The sequence below is a fragment of the Hipposideros armiger genome, unplaced genomic scaffold, assembly GCF_001890085.2.
Source record: "Hipposideros armiger isolate ML-2016 unplaced genomic scaffold, ASM189008v1 scaffold_148, whole genome shotgun sequence".
NCBI classification, from domain to species: domain Eukaryota; kingdom Metazoa; phylum Chordata; class Mammalia; order Chiroptera; family Hipposideridae; genus Hipposideros; species Hipposideros armiger.
The window spans coordinates 2,585,512-2,607,581 of NW_017731498.1; the positions used below are offsets into that span (position 1 = coordinate 2,585,512).

General features: G+C 34.9%; 2 protein-coding genes across 2 annotated transcripts in view; one reads left to right on the top strand and one right to left on the bottom strand.

Moving 5' to 3' along the window:
* RB1 (RB transcriptional corepressor 1) overlaps positions 1–22,070 on the bottom strand; it is a 153,181-nt gene that overhangs the window by 30,159 nt on the left and 100,952 nt on the right. The window lies entirely within an intron of this gene.
* Positions 8,306–9,957, top strand: LPAR6 (lysophosphatidic acid receptor 6). The gene has a single exon (XM_019650856.1). The coding sequence runs from the start codon at positions 8,831–8,833 to the stop codon at positions 9,863–9,865; it is 1,035 nt and encodes a 344-aa protein (XP_019506401.1). The 5' UTR covers positions 8,306–8,830; the 3' UTR covers positions 9,866–9,957.

Here is a 22,070-nt window from a genome sequence, read left to right on the forward strand (position 1 = left end):
TCAAACACCTAACCACCCACAGTACAAATCTTAGAATTATCCACAGTTCCATCTAGGCACCTAATTTTCTGATCCATGCATTTACTTTTAACATATTTATGTCTTTATGTTTAAAGTTGGTTTATTACAGATAGCAGAGAGTTGGATCTTGCTTTTTTTCCCCAGTGTGACAATCTCTGCCTTTTAATTGGGGTGCTTATACCAGTTACATTTCATGCAATTACTAATATGGTTAATTTAAATCCTACATCTATTTGTTCCACCTTGTCTTTGTTCCCTTTTTAACAAAGTGCAAAAGCAAATTTATGGAAAAAGAACAGGCTTGATGCTGGAACAACTGACTACCCATCGGCAAAAACAAACAAAAAACAACCTTGATCTAAATCTCAAACCTTGCACACACACACACACAAAAACTGAAAATGGATCATGAACTTAAATATCAAAAGTGAAGCTATAAAACTTAAAAAAAAAAACCATCATAATGAAAAGTCTTCAGGATCTAGAGTTTTAGACTTGACACCAAAAGCATTATCCATAAAAGGAAAAATGGATAAATTGGACTTCATTAAAATTAAAAACTTTTACTATGAGGAGGACCATGTGAAGAGGATGAAAAATGAAGCTATTAGGAGAAATTATTTGCAGACCATGTACTCAATGAAAGACTAAGTATATCGAATACATAAGGAACTCCCAAAACCCAGTGGTTAAAAAATTTCAATCCAATTAGATATTCTTCAGTATGTGTATATTTAAAGAAAACTATAGTTCATCCATGCTATGAAATACTAGTTATCAATAAAAAGATATGACCCATTGATATATGTAATATCTTAAATGAATCTCCAGAGAATGAGGTTGAATGAGAAAAAGAATAATCCTAGAAAGATAAGTCTATTTGATTCCATTTACATAACATTTTGAATAACAAAATTTTAGAAACAGAGAGCGGATTAATAGTGGCCAGGGGTTAGGGACAGGCGTGGGGGGCTGGCAGGATGTGGGTGTAGCTCCTTATATAATGGAACTGTTTAGTATCTCGACTGGGGTGGTGGATAAATGAACCCACACACTGTCCTCAGGCCAGGCTGCCAGGTGTCTCCCAGCTGGAGGGAGTATGGTGGACTCTCCCTACAGTTGTCCCTCTACAGCCCTGCTGATTCTGGGCAGTGATGGGGAGTCTCAGGCCAGGCTGCCTGCTGTGGCTGGGTCACTTCTGCTGATTCTATTTGCTGCTCCAAGCTTCCTGCTGGGAGAAGGGACTCTCAGTCTTAGGCTTGTAGGGTAAAAATACCTGAAGCAAATGATTAATACTATTTCCAGACATTGCTGACGGAACCATAATGAAATAACCTGTCTGTAAAAATAAATACATAACCAAATCTCCCTTTCATTAATACTGTATCCCAAAACAGATTTACTTAGAATTCTAACCGAACCTTTAAAGTTTCATTTTATAATATGATCAAATGCAAAGTTATTACTGAAGAGATTGTTTCTTCTAATAATTAATATTTAAGAACATATTTTAGAATTCAGTGTTTCAAACAATGTCTATATAGCATACACATCTAAAAACAAAATTTTTGTTTGCCTAAAGCACCTAAGCTATGAACCAAGGTTCCTATTTTATGTCAACAAGAAAAAAAAAAGGTTGGAAGATAACCGTTACAGTGGGAAAACTTGGCTACAAAACTAAGTTCTACTTTCAGCTCACTACACATTCAATGAATTGCATTCTTTAATTGGACAAATGTACAAGGAACTAGGCTGGGTACTTAATAATGAGGACCTGGTTTCTAATTCTGGCTTCATCACCATTATCCATCATTTAATCACTCTGTAATCCTAAACAAGTCACACTTCTCTGAATTTCAGTTTCTTAACCTGTAAAACGGAAACAATGATATATGCTCTTTCTGTCATTCAAAATTAGTGTGAAGATTAAATAAAATAGATATGTAAGGCTAGTTCAATACTCTCCTATATACAAAAGAGAAGTTAAATTATTTGCTCAAGGTCACATTAAGTTTTAGTAGCACAACTAGGATTAGAATCTAGGTCATTAACACCTAGTCAAATTGTTTTCACTGCACCTTGCTGCTTCTAAAGTAGGGGAAAGATTTTTGAAAATCACAACTCACGTAGCCATCCTCAAATGGATTTTATAACCAAATTAAGCCTTTATAAACCAAAGCATGAATTGTATGTGATGAATTAACTTTTCTTCTAGGGATCTGGAGTGAAACAAATTATGCAGCATCCTTGAGAGAATTGAGAAAATAGTCACCCATCATTTTCTGTGTTTTTGGTTGAGAAAGACATGATTATACTACTGTACTATATTAAGACCATATTACCAGGCATGGCTCTAGCCTTCAAGACTTGAAATTGGAAACCTTTATGCAACTGTAAAGGCTAGTCTTCTTTACACATCACTCCTCTGGAGGCCCTTTAACTGACTTGGTTGATGCTCATAGCCACTCTGTACAAGCATCTATTGTTATACTTTGTATTGCATTTACTTGTTTTTTAATCTTAAATTAATGGCATGAATATGTCTTGAAAGGAAGACAAACTAAGTACTGAGGAAGTACAGAAAAGGAATTAATGACACTGTGAGGTCTCCATAGAAAAATGTGATATAATTTTAAGAGGCAGATATAAAGGTAGGGAGAAGAAGGCAGAGAGAGGAAAAAAGGAAGAGAGAACTCAAGTGTTGGCAGTGATATGCTGACACTCAAGTTTTAAGTCATACCACAACATTCTTGTTCTTTTTAATTTCCTTTACCCTCTCTGCTTGAACCTGCTTCAACTGTCATTCCCCTCCACTTTTACTTTGCTGTAAGTCATCATTCATTGCCCTTAAATCTTTCTTCTTCTACTCCTCCCAACCCTACAAGCTAGTTCAACCCTTCGAACTTGGGTGGACGACTCATGCTCCAGTAAAGAGTAACAAAAAGTGTTAATTGTTTGCAGTAATGATAGGTAAATCACTCCCAAATGATATCTGTATACCTATAGTAATACTAAATTTGTCTAGAATTTAATAAATTTTCCTATTAGGCTAAAAGTTCTTTTTATATAAGATAAATATATTCTATCAACATAAATTACAAATGTCCATTTCTCAAACTGTAAAAGTTTTGTTCAATTCTAAACCTAAATAGAAAATTTATCATAACAAGCTTGAGAAGAATCCAAAATAAGAAAACTTTGGCTTTTCTCATAATCTGAGATGGAAAAGAATCTTAAAGAGTCACGTCTCATCATAGCAAACATTTATTTGCTACATTCAAGGTAAATAAAATAAGTTTAGAATATTTTTCTTACATTTTAAAATTTCACTGTTCCACACTTACTTTACTATGGACTTGAACAAATTTATTTCAGTTTAAGTTTCATATACTCTCTCATCCAATTTTTTTCACATATCTTATCTTCTCAATGTTATTTTTGGTACAACTCCAATTATGGCCATCAAAACTTTTAATGAGACAATAGTTTAAAGTTTTGATCAATTCTTCTTTGACAAATTTTACAGTGAAAGAACATGACATTCTATTTGTTTTTTGGAAAGGAAAGGTGTTTTAAATAAGAGTGCTATCGAAATATAAAGGAAAGGCTTATAAAAATGTTTAATCTTTATAGTATAATAGAATACTAACAAAATTCTTCTTATGAGACACTTTGCTTAAGCAAAGAATATTTCTTGTATGACCTGGTTTCAAAATTTAAAATCCTTAAACATAGAGTGAAAAGTAACTCATTGACTTGTTATACCTAAGGTGAAAAACCCAACCCGTCAGCTTAAGCATTCAGACTATTCAAAGAATCAGAATCAGATATAGAAGCAGGAAGGGACCTTTGAGCAGTTCAACTCCCTCATTTTATAGCCAAGAAGCCGGTATCTTAGAAAGGTCAAGAGACTGTATTATTAAGTGTCTCTGATCTACCTGTGCTCCTTACACAACACTTTCATACTTCCCTATTTTAAATAAAAAATCATAGATTTACATGTATTGCCTATATACATAATTCTTTTACTTCATTCGTAAGGAGTCTGTACTAGCAACTAATAGTCTAGATTCCTTCTAGTTTATCCAGAAAAAAACTTTCAAAATATTTCAGGAATTTCAGAGGAATAGCTGCAGGATCTTCCAATCCTTCATTTCTTTAGATCTGTGGCTTTTACCTGTTTTTAGTCACTTCCAATTTGACAATCACAGCAGGCCATGGACTGAATCCTCGTGGGAACATGTACAACAGGGATTTCAGAGATTTCAAGGTCCTCAGGTAGAGATCCTTTGCACTATACTATCAAAACTGTGGGGGCTACTGAATGGTTCATGTGTAAAGATTCACAATCTATTTCTGAGATAAAGGAAAGTTTTCCCCATGACAGTCAGGAATGTTTTCTTTCATTAAATGAAAACTACATAATCCATTTATTTTACTTTTTTGCCTTGTGTCAAATGCAGCAGCTTCCCTTAGCCTAGATTTTTGTAACATTTCACACACTGCCCTTAGTAGCCTTCTCTCTCCCCTCTAGCACCTGGCTTTTATTCTTTTATTAATGTGTTATGAATTTGTATTTTAAGATTTTTCATTTTGCTTTTTGGAAACATTTATTGTGTTCAAAATAAATAATTTTCAGAATAGTGAATATGACTAATGTTTAGAATAGTTTCACATTTAAAATGTTTCACTATTCTACAGACTTTCTTTTAAAACTTTTAAAATTTAGGTATTATTTACATATAATAAAATGCTAAAATCTCAAATGTTTAGTTCCATCAGTTTTGACTTTTAAAAGTATAATCTGCTTTAAATTTGTTTTGAAAGCAAGAAGGTGTATAAATAAATAAATGAATAGTTGATTCATTCATGAGTTGATCTGTGACAGTTTTGGCAGGAGGAAACTGGAAGAGGGTAGGACTAAAAATAAGAAGAAAAGACGTTACAACAACTATATAGATAACAGTGAACAGGTTTAGTCCAAAAGAGTGGCAGTGAGAATAAAGAGGGGGCAAGGTAAAACTGCTAAACTATCAGGGTTAGAAATAACAAATATGAGACAAGAAGAATGGCTGAGGAGCCCAGTATATACATTTGTTTATAGTGGGTGTTCAATAAAGATTTATTCATTCAATAACTATCATTATGAGCCTATTTGAAATCAACCATGAACAATCCGATTTCTTGCCGCCTCAAAGCCACAGTTGTAGCAGAAGTTAAGTCAAGAACTCAGAAGTTACCCAAATCCTACAACTTCTAATGGTTAACTAATAGAATACTATTCTCTCTCAAACTGATAAAAATCAGTTATACAACTAAACGACTTATACCATTACTATAATGATTAATAAAACATCTACTTTCTGGACTAGATGGTTATTTACCTGGTTTCTTGATATAAGCAAAATTTGAAATAATGAGATTCACTAAATTTCAAATCAGTTATACATGTTATTTTACCCCCTAAAAAATCCCATATGAGAAATAAGTTGAGGGCCGGCCGAGTGGCGCGATGGTTAAGAACTGGCTTTGGACGCCAGGGGACCCCAGTTCGGATCCCACATATGAGGGCCAGTGACACTGCCCTCTACAGCTAACATGCTGAACAACAGCTCAACCTGGAGCTGGGCTGCTATGAGTTGCTGGCGATGGCATATGCTGCAGCCCCTGTGGCAGTGGGTTGCCATGGGCTACCATATGTAGCCAGCAGCCAGTAGCCAGTAGCCAGCTTGAGCAGCCAGCAGCTGCCGTGAGCCGCCGTCCAGAAGCCGGCGACTGATTTGTCTCCGCCCGGGAAGAGCGCAATGATGGTGCCAACTTGGGCCAGTGAGGCAACGTCCTCCACAACTAGACTGAAGAACAAAACGACAGCAACTTGTCTGNAAAAAAAAGAAAAAAAAGAAATAAATTGATTCACGGACTTAACTTTCAGAAGTGTACAAATCTTTCATTAAAATAACAGTTTGGTCAGAGTCTACCGAACACAAAAGTACCTATTAAATATATTCCTTCAATTTATTTAACTCCCTTTATAAGTAGCTACTCTTTATTTTTCAAATATTAACTTGAAATTTTTTCGAGGTATCTAATTTCACTTTGGTTCCTTAATTAGAAGTCAAATTAAATATCTCAAAAAATCCAACATTCGATGATCTTCCTTGTTGAAACAGACAGCCATCCCCTCTACCAATGTTCTTCCTTCGTAGAAACAACTTTTTAAAAATTCAAGTTTATTGATATGATGTATATATCAGCAAACATGTAAGTACCTACTAAGGGTCAAGCATTGTGTAAGAGTTAGAAATATAAACATATAATAATATACTGACAGTAAAAAGCTTACTTCAATAATTAGTGATCTATCCATTTTTAAGCACCATTAACTCAAGCATGATAAAACTATACATGAACAAACAGTTAAGTGAATAAGAAATCAAGTGAATAACAACATTAATGTGTGGAAAAATATTCCAATGCAGGATTTTAATTCTTCGTTTGAGAAAATGCCATATTCAAAATGAAAATAGAAATAAACAAGGTCAGGGCATATAACTGCTTAGATTTCATTATTTAATGATGACTAAAGAGGAGATTATCAATATGAAAGTAGATCACTAAGAAACTATAACAAAAAAATTTTCTCCAATGAGAATTCAAGCTTATTAACTATTCCTTTTTTCATTACACTCAAAGTTTCCTTCCAACTTCTAATATGAATATACTACCTGTTTTCCATACCAATGAGATACAAAGAAATTCAACCCACTAAAGTTTTATTTATTGATTCTAAGTAATACTCATTTTTTGTCTCACTTGATGATAAATTTCCTCATCAAAACAATAAAAATAAAACTGCAATTCAGGGGTGATTCATCAACAAACAAAAGTTGCCGAGCATAATAGTGTAGCTCAAATTAAAAAGGGACAAAGTCAGCATAAATTATATTACTGCAACATATTTAAATTAGCTAAGTAATTTATAAAGGAAAATAAATTGTTCTTAAGTTCCCTATATTTCTTTAAGTGATACCAAAAGGAAGTGAAAACAAATTGAACCAAACTAGAAAATAACAACAGTAAAATACAACTAGATCTACCTTTTCTGAAAAATAGTAATTTAAAATAAGAAAACCATGTTTGTGACCAGGGATTGTGATTATCTTTAGTCCTTTTGGAGGGAATAACATCTACATTCAACTACCCCATCCCACATACTTTCTTCTTCTGATTTTTTGGGGCTTTAAAAAATGAGTAAACTTTAAATATAAATATAGGAGCTTTCAAATGAAGACAAATTTGAACCATATTCCAATATATAGTAAATGTCATATTAAGAGGGGTAAGTAGAGGGCTGGGGAAAATGAATATAAAATTCATTTGAAAAGATGCAATTTCATTCTGTGTGTAAGTAAGATTAATGCCACACCTAACATAAATAATTCTTGAATTTATTCTTAGTGGCAGTGGTAATTTAAAAATCTCAAGTTCCCTAAAACATTAACTCAATCTTACAGGAAAGAGCAAGATGTTAGAAAATTGTTTATCGAAAACTAAAGAGATCCAGGACTGGAGCTACTCACAGTCACACCAATTAAACCAAATTAAATCTTGAGGAGCAATTATGAAAAACAGAAGCCAAGAGGAGCAAAATTACCATGGTTCTCTCAACCAAATCCTTTTTATACATGAAGATCAAATTTCTCTCTTTCAGTCACTAAACAGTTTTTTTAATGCTATACTATCACTAACAATTTCAATTTAAATATACACACTCATATACAGTTTATTTCTTTAAAAAGTCAGATCCCAAACACAAAACCAATCAAGAAAGAAATAGGCTTAATACTGATTTTTTTCTTTCTCAATTATTACTACCAAAAGAAAGATTAAAAGGAAAGAAAAGAAAACTCCCTGAGAGGTGGCCATCATCCCAGAAGTCATTTCTGCAGATGTTTCAGCAAAACAGTGACCATTTGCAAGCCTCCTAGGTATACTCCCAGCAGACACATTATCAGATGAAGGAACTGCAAACAAACCTGGCTAAAACCTTTCTTTGTCTAAGCCCAGCCTCTTCTTCCTGTGATGTCACATTACAAATCTAGTGAGCAAGCCTTTCTTTTTCACTTCAGAGAAAAGTCCATCGCACAATACAGCTGGTAACAGAGGAAAAGACCTCCTTCAGCAAGAGCTAACACGCCCAGGAATTTACTTCGGAACTTTTAAAAGACTCCTGTTTACCACCATCTGGGATCCTCTGCCGGAATACTGAAAAGGAAAACTTCATTTAAAAGGAGCAAAGCAGTACATGAGACCAACTGGGAATGTTTAAGTCTCTGAAACTCTGCACTGAAAAGCAAAATGAAATGGCTAACTTTAGCTTAACCGCTCTGGAGCATGAAGAAACTTTAATTTTGGATTATCATCCTGACTACTGAAACCCAAGTTTACCAGACAAGTACATTTATTCTGTTTCAAGACACAGCGTTTCTTTAACATTTATAATCCAATGAGTTGGCTTCAATGACTACATTTTTCAAAGGTTGCTTGTTGGTTAACTAAGCCCTGGATTTACAGATTTTCTGGTGACTAGAAAATGAGACCATTGAAGAACAAAGTGGAAACTTTATAACAAAAGATTTCACGTTTCTTTTGGAAGTTCTGGAGAAAAGGGAAATACTGATAAAACCATCCAAAGATCCAAAGGGTTTGCAAATACACTGGAGGTTTTAAAGTGGCCACAATCTGAATACCAAAGCACGCTGCTGCAGACCAAAGGACTTCAACACTTGTAGGCTGGACCTGCCTTACAATGGTAAGCCTTAACAGTTCCCTCTGCTTCTACGATGACTCCTTTAAGTACACTCTGTATGGGTGCATGTTTAGCATGGTGTTTGTGCTGGGGTTAATAGCCAACTGTGTTGCCATATACATTTTCCTCTGCGTCCTCAAAGTGCGAAATGAAACTACAACGTACATGATTAACTTGGCAATGTCAGACTTGCTTTTCGTTTTTACTTTACCCTTCAGGATTTTTTACTTTACAACACAGAATTGGCCATTTGGAGATTTACTTTGCAAAATTTCAGTGATGCTGTTTTACACCAACATGTATGGAAGCATTCTGTTCTTAACCTGCATTAGTATAGATCGATTTCTGGCAATCGTCTACCCATTTAAGTCAAAGACTCTAAGAACAAAACGAAATGCAAAAATTGTTTGCATTGCTGTCTGGTTGACTGTGATCGGAGGAAGTGCACCAGCAGTTTTTTTTCAGTCTACCCACTCTCAGGGGAACAATACCTCAGAAACCTGCTTTGAAAATTTTCCAGAAGACACATGGAAAACATATCTCTCACGGATTGTAATTTTTATTGAAATAGTGGGATTTTTTATTCCTCTAATTTTAAATGTAACTTGTTCTAGTATGGTGTTAAGAACTTTAAATAAACCTGTTACATTAAGTAGAAGCAAAATAAACAAAACTAAAATTTTAAAAATGATTTTTGTACATTTGATCATATTCTGTTTCTGTTTTGTACCTTATAATATCAACCTTATTTTATATTCTCTTATGAGAACACAGACATTTGTGAATTGCTCAGCAGTGGCAGCAGTAAGGACCATGTACCCAATTACACTCTGCATTGCTGTTTCAAACTGTTGCTTTGACCCAATAGTTTACTACTTCACGTCAGACACAATTCAGAATTCAATAAAAATGAAAAACTGGTCTTCTAGGAGAAACGACTCCAGGTTCTCCGAAATTCAAGCCTCAGAGAACTTTATTCAACATAACCTACAGACCTTAAAAAATAAGATATTTGACAGTGAGTCTACAATATAAGCTGCCTGAAATAAAAACCACTGGGACTTCACTGAGACAGACAGAACCTCCAAGTTTCTTCAACTGTGAAAAGTTTTTTTCTTGGACAACTATTTCTCCACCTCTGAAAAAAAATACGCACGTGGACATTTTAAAGTTTTTAGTATTAAAAAAAGTTGTATTCAATGTGTTAAGCATTCAAATGTATTCTATTCGTGTATACACTCTTATTTTATTTTTCTTAGCCATTTAGATTTGTATCTTCCTCTTCATTAAAAAAAAAATCCCTAAAAACGTTGTTCAAAGTCCAAAGAGACTATGATTTAAATCATGTGGCGACCATCTGTACTGTCTTTGAAGTTCTTAATAATTTTATACTAAATGATTTACAATTAAAGGTTTGTTTAATATTTTTATTCAACATATATCTAATTTCTATTTCAATTTGAATTGAAACTACTAGTTTCTTAAGTTATAATAACATAAATGAGAACGAAAACTAATTTGAAATTAGCGTTTTTAGAGTATTTTTCAAAAAATAGCTAAAAATGAAGTCTTCTGTAGAATAATCAGTAACACTGAAGATCTTTGAGTAGTTACACTTACAGATAATATTAAGGGTTTTGTCTTTCAACTGTATGCAATTTATAAAAAGCAGATGCTATCTAACTATATAATAGCATGCTTTAAAAATTACTATTTTGATCCACTGTCTGGCTATAACAACACTCAATTTCACAATGATATTTACCACAAAAATTGAGAAGGAAGAAACTAACAAAACGTTAAATGTTATTTTGCTGAGTGAATGTTTAAAAAAGTAAAATACCACTAACGGTACATTTTAAAGGTATATTTGTGTCATAATACATAACTTGTATTTTAAGTATTTTAGGTTAGAGAAACCCCATGGATAGTGAGATAGATAGTAAAATACAATACTCGGCACTGAGAAAGTGATCAATATATGTATTACTTCCCTTCTATCTTTTGAACATTTAAAGCCAAATAACGAATAGCTGAAATATTATTCAAGTAGGCAAAACGTTACTGTATGCCAAAATTTATGAAGTAAGGACATACATAGTTCCTTATATAAAAAATAGCAAAGCTACAGAGCCAAATAACTTAGTACAACTACATTTTCATTTCAGTAAATACAAAATAGGTATCACTTTGAGCTATAATTTAGATATAATGTACCAATTACACTGAAACTTTTTCCTTTTCCAACATATCTTTTTTTTTTCATTCAAGCAGTTCTCCAAAGTTAACTAAAAAAGAATATTTTTGAGAAAAGACATGTATTCAGCCTATCCGTTATTTACATTTTAATCTTTCAAGTCTTGAATACAACTTTGGACAAATACTCTTAAGATTTAAATTTGATTTTTTCTGTTTTCTGGGTTTGGGCAACTGCAATGATTTCAGAGGAATCATAGTTATTTGCTATTTCAATAAAATAACAGTAGGGGATTTTCTTTAGGGAGCCATGGTTTCCTTCAGATAAACCTAAAGCAAAATAAATCCTTAAAAACAAAACAAAACAAAAAAAAACTAGTGAAGAAATTAAGCATGGTCCTTTATATTCCAAAAGAAGTATATGTGCTGTGAACGTATTTTCTTTAATTGACCTTGTAGTACTTTTATTTGATATCACTCTTCGGAAAACGAATACATTTAGCACTCTAAACATATTTTAGTTGAAAAGCACCTAATGATTTACTGATATGGAGGAAAGGGACAGGCCGTTAACATTTCTCAGAATTTTCCTCCACTTAAAGATTTGTGAGCAAGATCTGAAAACATGGCTATTACTTTAAAATACAAGCAAATAAGTCTTCAGATAGTTGTTATTGCTGCACTCACTGGCCAAATTTTGCTGCTCTCTTGTCAACAGGAAAATGAATCAAAAGTTTTGTATAAGATTCTTCACAAAGAAATATGTAACAAGTATTCATTTTCTCATTTAGAACTTCAAATCCTGGATAAATCTTACCTACACACAGAGGGAGTACTCAAGTTACTTTCCTTTCTTAATGTTGCACTTTAAGGTACATTATATATTCCTAGGGTTTTTCTCTTTCCCCTTTACTCACAAAACTGTATTAATAGAACTCCGAAAATTTTACTTCTTGTTATCTTAAAGTGACAATACCAAGCCCTCCCTCCCCAAAAACGGCCCAATGTTTTCAACATCTTTATAAAGAACACATGATTTAACTATCATCCTTTCTACATTAACTCCCTTCAAAGGAACAGAAGATGATAAAATTTTTAAGGTGTGGAAAACAGGTTTCCAGCATCCTAATGATTGGTTCTGAACTTAGAAATCATCTTTTCTGAGAAAATGCCAACCAAGTAACTAATTTACCAAAACAATGTATGAAAATATATGCATTGTACATAATATATCCACACAAAATTTAAAGAAACTGATGATAGTATTTTATTAAGGAGTTTTGACTTTATACTCTATATTCAAAATACTAAAAGTAAATTTGAGATATAAATCTTAATTACAGATATTGGTATTTAAAGAAATTAGTCACTCAGCTGAGGAATAGAAAATGGAACACTAGCAAACTTCATCTCCCCAACTGAGAATAATTTATGAAAGGTATGTAGCTAGCAAGAGACTGAAGCAATAGCTTTTTGGTCTTACAATTCTGGACCACTGATGAACTAGATACCTGGTCTTTTGTCAATATATTAAGTTACTATTGCCTAGCAGAATCTTTACTACTTCTGAACACCCAAACTATTTTCGTGCCTATATGCCAATCCAACGCGATGACAAATGAAGGAAGATGTAACCTGGTGCTCTTAGTTGTGAATGAATTTTATACAGACAATTTTATAAACAGTGCTTACTAGTAGATGAATCTTAAGATAATCCTAAGGTAAACTGTTTTGAAAAAGCTCTTTTCTGCTGACCTGGAAACCAAATTATCCATTTATAACATGACTTCTAAGAAAAAAAATCCAGATTAAAATTGACTAATGGGGCCAGCCGAGTGGCTCAGTTGGTAAAGAGCGCGAGCTCTGAGCAACAGGGTTGCTGGTTCGATTCCCACATGGGCCAGTGAACTGCGCCCAAGCTGAGCTGCCACTGAGCTGTTCCTGAGCTGCCAAGAGGTGGCAGGATGGCTCAGCTGGTGAGAGCACGTGCTCCTAGCATGGGATGGTGGGCTACGCCGACCCCCGCAACTAAGATTGAACATGGCATCTTGAGGTGAGCTGCCGTAAGCTGCCAATGGGTGACCAAATTGCTCAGTGGTGAGACCATGTGATCTTAGGAACAAGATTGTCGGTTTAACTCCCACATGGGATGCTGGGCCACGCCCCCCCGCAACCAAGGCCAAACACGGCACCTTGAGCTGAACGTCCACAAGCTGCCAACAGGCGGCAGGATAGCCACTGGAGTTGAAGCTGAGCTAGCTGCGTCCTCCACCACTAAGATTGAAGGCTAACGACTTGGCTATTCCCCTTCCCCAATTCCCCAACACAGTTCTGCTTCCCCAATAAAAATCTTTTTAAAAAAAGGACTAATGGATAAACTTAAGGACACATGGACAAACTTAAGGACACAGAACATATTTAAATCAACCTGAGTATTTAATGATTAACAATATTATTGAATTATCAAAATTTCCAGACACCAACATATACATAATCCTAAAATCACTAAGTCTCAAATTTATATTTTATCTCTTTCTTCATCTTTTTTACCTGCTACCTATGTCTGCTACCCATTTCTGTCAGTGAGTTTTACAAAAGTACAAAGAATATCATTTAAACAGGGCAATAGACCAGGATAATAAAAGAATGTGAAATTAACTCCAGGCAAACTTCTCTACCAAGACTTTTCTTTCCTCCCTCCCTCAAAAACATTTATTCCAATAACTCCTTTTTATAGGATACAGAATTACCTCTTTCATCACTTTGTGTAATGGCAAGGGCAAAAACAGAATCCAAGAGACAGGATCCCAGAAGTAAGATAATTCGTGAATTTAATAATTAATTTCCAAACTCAAAACTTGCTTCACTTATATAGAGTCAATCAAGTAACTTTGACAATAATATAAGTTTAAGTAAATAGTGAGTATGAAAAACAAATATATATTGTATACTTACAGCCAAGTTACAGTTAATACTTACAGGGTGAATGTGCTGAGTTCATTACCTTCCTATCAAAATGACTTCTGGTAAATTCACAATTTAACTGAAAGAGCCTAGAATTCATGTGAAACGACTTCACTTTAGGCTAAGGAAACTGAAGAGCTAAAAGGCCAAGTAACTTGCATAGAGTCACATAACAAGTTGAGGTAGAGCCAGGATAAGAACTTGATTTTTTTGACATGTCTATTTCTTTAAGGTGGCTAGGCAAGCAGCATATGCAAAGGCCCTGTGGGAGAGAACTTGGTATACTGAAAGGATTAAAACAAAGCCAACATGGTTGGAGATGGATGTAGGGCTGAGATTTTACATGTACTTATAGGCCATGATAAAGTCATGTTAAGATCTGAGGAACTGTGGAAAGTTCTGAAGGATTTCTAGTAAAAGGAGAGACTGATCAGATTTAAAATTTCAAAAAGGTCCCTCTGATTACAGGGTAGAGATGCATTTGTGTTCAGCAAAAAGAGAAAAAGAATCACAATAATATCTATATTCAATTTAAATTTGAAGAGCTATTCTTATTCTTTATTTTGATTATTTCCTTTGTCCCTTATTAAAATGGCCTTTCTTTTTTGAAATGTTGGTGATGATGCATGGGAAGAATATTTTAATGTCATTAGTTGGCACAATTAAGTCAGTAGCCCTTGTGGAGAAACTGGTACATTCATACACAGCTGGTGGGAATACAACACGATACAATCCTTATGGCTAGGAAACTGGCAATCTCTCTCACGTACACACACACACACACACACACACACACACACACACACACTACCCTTAACTCACCATTCTCGCTTCTAGGTATTTACCCTGAATACACACTTTCAATAACATAAAAATACATATGTACAAAGTGCAGCATTATTTGACATTGTAAAATACTGGAAACTACCTAGATGCACACACATATATAGAAGACTGGCTGAATAAACTGTAGTATATATACTCATACATACTGCAGTACTATGCAGCTATAATAAAGAATGCGAAAGATCTCTATGAGCTGATATCTATAAAGTACATATTGTAAATGAAAAAAATAAAGAATAAAGGAACACACATAGTATGCTACCTTTTGTGTAAGAAAAAGGCAAAATTTGAAAACATACATATATGTTTATTTTTACCAAAAAACAAAACCCCAAAAACCCACACAGGAATAATAAACCAAAAAACAAGGAATGGGGTGGGGAATGGTGTAAAAGGGGTATTGAAGGTGTTAACATTTAACTGAGTGTAAGACTTTGGGAAATATGTTAATGTTGTATGTACATCAGAAATTAGGAGTAAATATTTTAGGCCTGCAGCCTATACCATCCTATTACAACTTCCCAACTCTGCATTGCAATGCAAAAGCAACCATAGACAATACATAAACAAATGAGTGTGGCTGTTTTCAAATAAAACTTTACTTATAAAAACAGGTGGTGGGCCTGTAGGCTGTATTTGCAACCTCCTGTCTACATAGTCAAAAAAACGAAAGCCAATAAGGATGGGGAATTAAAAAAATAAAAAATAAAAAACCCTACAAGTACATCACTATTAACACCTGGCACATAATAGGTCTCAATAAATATCTGTTGAATGAATGAACCTTAAAGTTCTATTAAAAGATGGAGGCATTCTAGTCTAGGGCTTGGCAACAAAGTAGCATAACTTTAGTTAAGTCATTTAACCTTTCTATGTTGATCTCCTCATCTTTAACTAAGGGTTTTGGACTACATAATATGTAAGATCCATGCCATGCTACATATCCTTTTCCTGTCAGTTATAACTTTCATCCATTCCTCCCTTTTTGTAACCATTTTCATCAGTTACCATGTTATATTGGGACTACTGCAATTACTCTCTCACTCATTCGGCTTCCTACTTTTTTCTCCCTTCAAACGTTTAACTAGATTTACCTATTAAATCGCCACTTTATACTGATGGTGTAATACCCAGTTTTAAAAGCTGCCAGATTCTCCATTGCCTGAAGGGAAAAGTCCCATTTCAAAATTCAAAGTTCACCAAAATCTGGCCCTGACCTTCACTTGTTTTTCCTTCTGTCTCCCAAACAAGATACCTCTTCTCCAGGTTGGTCTACTATTTGTCCTGTGTTCACAACTCACTTTCTTGAGACATTGAAGCACATAACACACCACTTACCCTTCTCCCCACCCCAATCAATAAGGCTCTCGCTGCCCCTCTTCTCTGATAAAATCCTTTTCATCCTACAAGGCCCAGTTCAACTCCTAAACAAAATCTTTGATAGTGCTTATTGTCTGTATCATTTATTTTGTATTTATTTACTGCCTTTATTAGTTATCTTTTAACATGGGCTACGTCTTATCATCCTAACCAGACACCTCAAGCTCCTTGAAGAAAGGGATTATATTTTGTATTTCTTTGCATTCTCTATAGCACCTAACATATAGGATTAAAATAGAGGGAGTAGATGGGCCGGCCGAGTGGCATGATGGTTGGGAACTGGCTTGGGACGCCAGAGGGCCCCGGTTCGGATCCCACATATGAAGGCCAGTGACACTGCCCTCCACAGCTAAGATGCTGAACAACAGCTCAACCTGGAGCTGGGCTGCCACGGGTCGCTGGTGATGGCGTAGGCTGCAGCCCCTGTGGCAGTGGGTTGCCATGGGCTACCGTGTGTAGCCAGCAGCCAGCGTGAGCGGCCAGTAGCCACAGTGAGCGGCCGTCCAGAAGCCGGCAACTGATCTGCCTCGGCTGGGAAGAGCACAATGATGGTGCCAACTTGGGCCAGTGAGGTGACGTCCTCCACGGCTGGACTGAGGGACAAGACGACAGCGGCTTGTCTGTTCCCCTTCCCTCAGTTCCCCAGCACTGTTCCCATCCCCCCAATTCCCCAATTAAAAAAAAAATAGAGGGAGTAGAGTTTAGAAGGGGCTTAGAGTTAAAAACAAATTATATATTATTTGCCTGACAGACTGAAGATTAATTTTTAATAACTAATATCTATTTACTTATATAGTATCTACTCTGGGTATTTATCAATGTAGCTCTAACAAATGTCCTGTACCTACACACAAAAATGTAAAAACTAAAGACTGCCTTTTGTTTCACCAAAACTATGGTTCATTTAATTCTTCAAAAGCCAGAGGAAAAAAGACAAATTTTCCTTTATCAATACTACTCTGATACAAGAATTCAATTCTTGCAGTTATCATCAAACTCTTATTACTTGATTTATCAACCTTAAACTATTATCTGTTGAATCCCCACCATTTAGATGAGGCTATACATTGTTAAAAGAAACCACTTTGTTCTTGGAGACATTCTTTATGGAACTACCTGACTTCTCTTTTGGAGCAACTATTTTCCATGACTGCTGAATCCTAGGATTTTTCTCATTTTTTTCTCTCTGTGATAGCTTTACTCCTCCTTAGACCCCATGACTTCTCCTTTCTTGGACTACTTTTTCATTTTGCTAAAGCACATCCTCTAGTAATTTTATTTTAAAAAGGATAGTCAGGAGATCAACCTTCTGAGTCTTTGCATGTCTGCAAATTCTTTCATTTTACCCTCATGTTTCACAGTGCAGGTCAGATATAGAATTCTAGATGAGAACTGCGATGCTGAACTGGATATTATTACCCTGTAAATAACTTACTTCTTCTCTCTGGATGCTTTTATAATTTTCTCATTCTCTGTGGAATTCTGAATTTCCACTAAGGCGCATCCACATTCGTTCATCCTGCTTCGTACCATGGGTCCTTTCCATCTGAAGCCACCTGGCTTTCATTAGTTTTGGAAATTTTTCTTCTGTTATTTTTTGAATTATTATTTTCTCTCCCTCATTTTCTCTGGTCTTTCTTTTGGAGATGAATAGACAAATATTGAACTGAGGTACCCCCAAAATACCAAAATAAGGGCAATAAACCTAGCAGCACAGTCGTTAGTTGGTTGTATTTTCCTTCTTAGACAGAAATGCATTTCCTGGTTTTTTCTTTAAGTTTGTGGTAGAAGTTTGGATTTACCTCGATTTCTACTCTGCTTCTCTTGCAGGCACCAGCAGGAAGCTGCTGCCCTGTGTGTGTACGTGCACAAAAGCTGGGGTGGAGCCAGGCATTATTTACATAGCTTGTGCACTGCATGAAAGCATAGGGCTTCAGCCTAAACTCTGCGTGCCAAGCCTAGGGTGGCTGCATCCAGGGGGGTGTCTTTCTCTAATTCACTAGTACAGAAGGAGACACATTTTCCTGATTCTTATGGGCTGGCATGGCTTTAGCTGGGGAGCCAGCGCAGGTCTTTCACGGACCAGTTGTTCTCAAATTGTGGTTGTCAAAATGTGGGTGCCAGACTAGCAGTACCAGCATCACTTAGAAACATGTTAGAAATACAAAATCTAGGACTCTACCCCCAGAAACTTTAGGGTTGGGCCCAGAAATCTGTAACCTACAATATGTTATTCAAGCCCTCCATGATTTTGATGTATGCTAAAGAGCCAATGGCAGACAGAGCTGGAGAGCCCATGGCAGACAACACTTGAGAGAACCCTCCTGATTACTGCCCCACTCTGTACCTTCTACTCTATGTAGCCTTGCAGACTAAGACTCCCACTTCCACCAAAGCCCTTTCCTGTGTGTATTCAGGGCTGGAGTTTTCTCTAACTTTGTTGTGTCCATTAGTACACTCCTCATTTATTTTTTATCCTCAAACATGAATCAATCCATCAACTTCCCTCCACAGTTTTTCCACTTCAAAGTCTTAGTACTGCTGGATTTCACTCCCATGTGTGTGTTTGCTTATTTATTTATTTTTCTCTTTTCTGTCACTTCTCTAGGGTTTGGGGAAGAAAGGAGGTAAAGGTGTGTGGTCAGTTTATATTTTGAACCAGAAACATTCTCTTTTTCTTTTTTAATCTGAGCCCTCCTGCTACCTGTTAGCAGCTCAGCCGCTGCTCAGCTTGGGCGGGGAATCGAACCGCTGTTGCTCAGAGCTCAAACTCTTGAGTGAGCTCTTAACCAATTGAGTCACTTGGCCGGCCCCTAACATCTTATTTTTAAAAGCAACTGCACAGTCTAAGCTATACACAAGAAACTTAGACTACATAAACCCTTTTACTAATGTTAACAAAATAAAGTGTTGGCAAGGATGAAGACAAAAGAGAACCCTTGTGCACTGTTGGTGGGATTGCAAACTGGTGCAGCCACTATGGAAAAGAGTATGGAGGGTCCTCAAAAAACTAAAAGTAGATATACTATATAAACCAGCAATTCCACTTCAGGGTACTTATCCAAAGAAAATGAAAACACTAATTCAAAAAGATATATGCACCCCTATATTCATTGCAGCATTATTTACGATAGCCAAGATATGGGAGCAACCTAGGTGTCCACTGATAGATGAATGGATAAAGAAGACGTGGCACATACATACAAAGCAGTATTACACAGCAATTAAAAAAAGACTGAAATCTTGCCATTTGTGACAACATGGATGGACCTAGAGGATATTATTTATGCTAAGTGAATAAGTCAGGCAGAGAAAGACAAATACCGTATGGTTTCACTTATATGTGGAATCTGAAAACAAAACAAACAAACAAAAACAGACTCATAGAAACAGGTACCAAAGGGATGGTTGCCTGAAGGGAGAGGGTGGGGGATGGGTGAAAAGGGGAAGGGGAATATAGTTAATAATATTGTGATAAGTTTACCGGTGACAGATGATTATGAGAATTAGTGGGTGAACACAATGTAAGATATAAAAATGTTGAATCACTATATTGTACACCTGAACCAATGTAAGACTGTATATCAACTACACTTAAATTTTAAAAAAGTAAAAAATAACATGCAAAGGGCTTTTTCATTAAAACAAAACAAATTCTCATATTATGAACAACATAACCTTCAGATAATTTTCTTTAAAAAAAAAAAAACCTGATAAATTTCTAACTATTTAACCAATTGTTAATTTTGACTCATATCTTAATGAGACATAAAAACCTATGAATGACTTTATTACAATTCTTTATTTTAAAATAAAGAACTTTAATTACATGAATGTAAAACATTCATACTGGACTAAAATTTAGGCTTTCCAGGGAAAAAGACTTTATGTATAGTACTTGAAGAATCAGTTAATTTAAATAAAAACAAATATTATTTAAAATATAACACTAAGAATTACACCTTTTGGCCTACATGTCACATATGTAATTTTTGCTGATGGCCAAACTAACTGGTTTCAGAACTGTTGGGCAAACTTGCTTTGCTTTGTGATGTGGTCCCATAAGACTTCTTTAGCCTGAAATACATGTAAATCAATATAATCTTAGCTACTTAAGAGAAGAAAAAAAATATGTGCATGTATTAAAAAAACAGAAAAGGACATGTATAAAGAGGTTATACAGTTGTTCCTAGAGAAAAATTACAAAAGTTGGGAGATATCATTTTTGCATTCTCATGGCAATTTTTACCCATCTTCATCTACCCAGGCCATTTATTCTTCATTTGAAACTGAACTATAGAAATGTTTACTTTCAGGAGACCCTGTTTAAATATGTGAGTTAGATCTTAGTCTAAAAGTACATAGTGTTAAAAGTGTCCAATATACCTATTACAGAGGTAATGCAAAAGTTTGTATTTTCAAGAGCAAGTTTATATTTTTAAGAATTTAGTACTGGATTAGGGAACCCTATGCTCATTTTTTGTTTATGACTCCACTATTAGTGACAGATAAGTCATTTTACTTCACCTTTCTCATTTTAATGCTTAAAAGAAAAAAAACTGAAATGATAAAACTTAAGTTGTAAAACTTGAGTCATAAAAATCAGCATTATTTAATACGTAAATGAAAAATCTTTAAGACAGTTATATTATCTTAAAACATAGAAAGGGTAAGTATAATAACAAGATATTAATAAAAAATAAATGTTTATTAATTTATTAATAAAGATAAAAATGTCCAGATATTGAACTCCAAAAGGGAAAGAACTTAAAAGATAGCAAGAGAGATTTATGTCAGTCTTTGAGGAATTCTTAAAGTGTATAATCAAAATCTTAAAGAGAAATCACCTTTTATATTTACTAGATGCTAGAAACACTGAAACTTACCAAGAATAGAAAAAGTTTTTTTGAGAGTCAGAAAAAATCCAGCTGTTTCCTATTCTATTCTATGTTTCCTTATCATATTCTAAATCTAGCACTTACAGGAAGACACCAAAAATACCTTTGATATTTGGCTATTTCTGACAATAGTGGAGAATATTAAGAACCAATAAGTAAATTGATAAAACCACACAAGCAAGGGCCACTAATGTGCATTTTAAAACTAGGCTGGGACAATTCAGAGTTTTAAAAACATGCCACAAATATCTGGAAAAGATAAATGTCAAAAAGTTGGTTCTATTTTATAATTAAAGGTAAATAAGTTAGATGATTTAAGAACAATTGCCCTAAAGTGGTTCTAAAATTTTACTAAAGTCACTAATTAAGAATAGCTTCTTATTTTGCTGGAGAAATTCAGAAACTATATAAATTATAACAGATATCTCATAAGATACTTCTACTCTTCACTTCTTGCACACCCAGGTTCCAAAGCCCTGCTCACTATTACAGTTAGGCTCTGACTACAAGTTTAGAGGTTGAAAATCTAAAACTATATTCAAGTAATTTTCTAACATCATGACCTTGTAGAACACCCTATGAATAAGAGGACAAGTACTTCCACACACAGGTTAAGTACACAGGATATTTCCAAGCTATTCTACAACTGCTATCTCCCTTCTTGTTTGTACTTGAATGATGAACTAGCACTGCCCTGGGAGCAATTGCTGACATGATTCATAACTAAAGCAATGTAACAAATTCCAGCTGCAGTATAACAGTGAACACTGCCCACATTTAACAATGCTGGAGTTCGGGTATTCCCTGAACTTTTTCCATTTTGAAAAGGCAATGGGGGAGGGGAGGCATCCTGGGAAAAGAGAAAAGTTCTACATACTTATGGTAAATTAGGGTAAACAAATTCAATAATGTTTAACTGTATTCTCAGTTCTCTGTTCTTAAAAAATCTCTATACA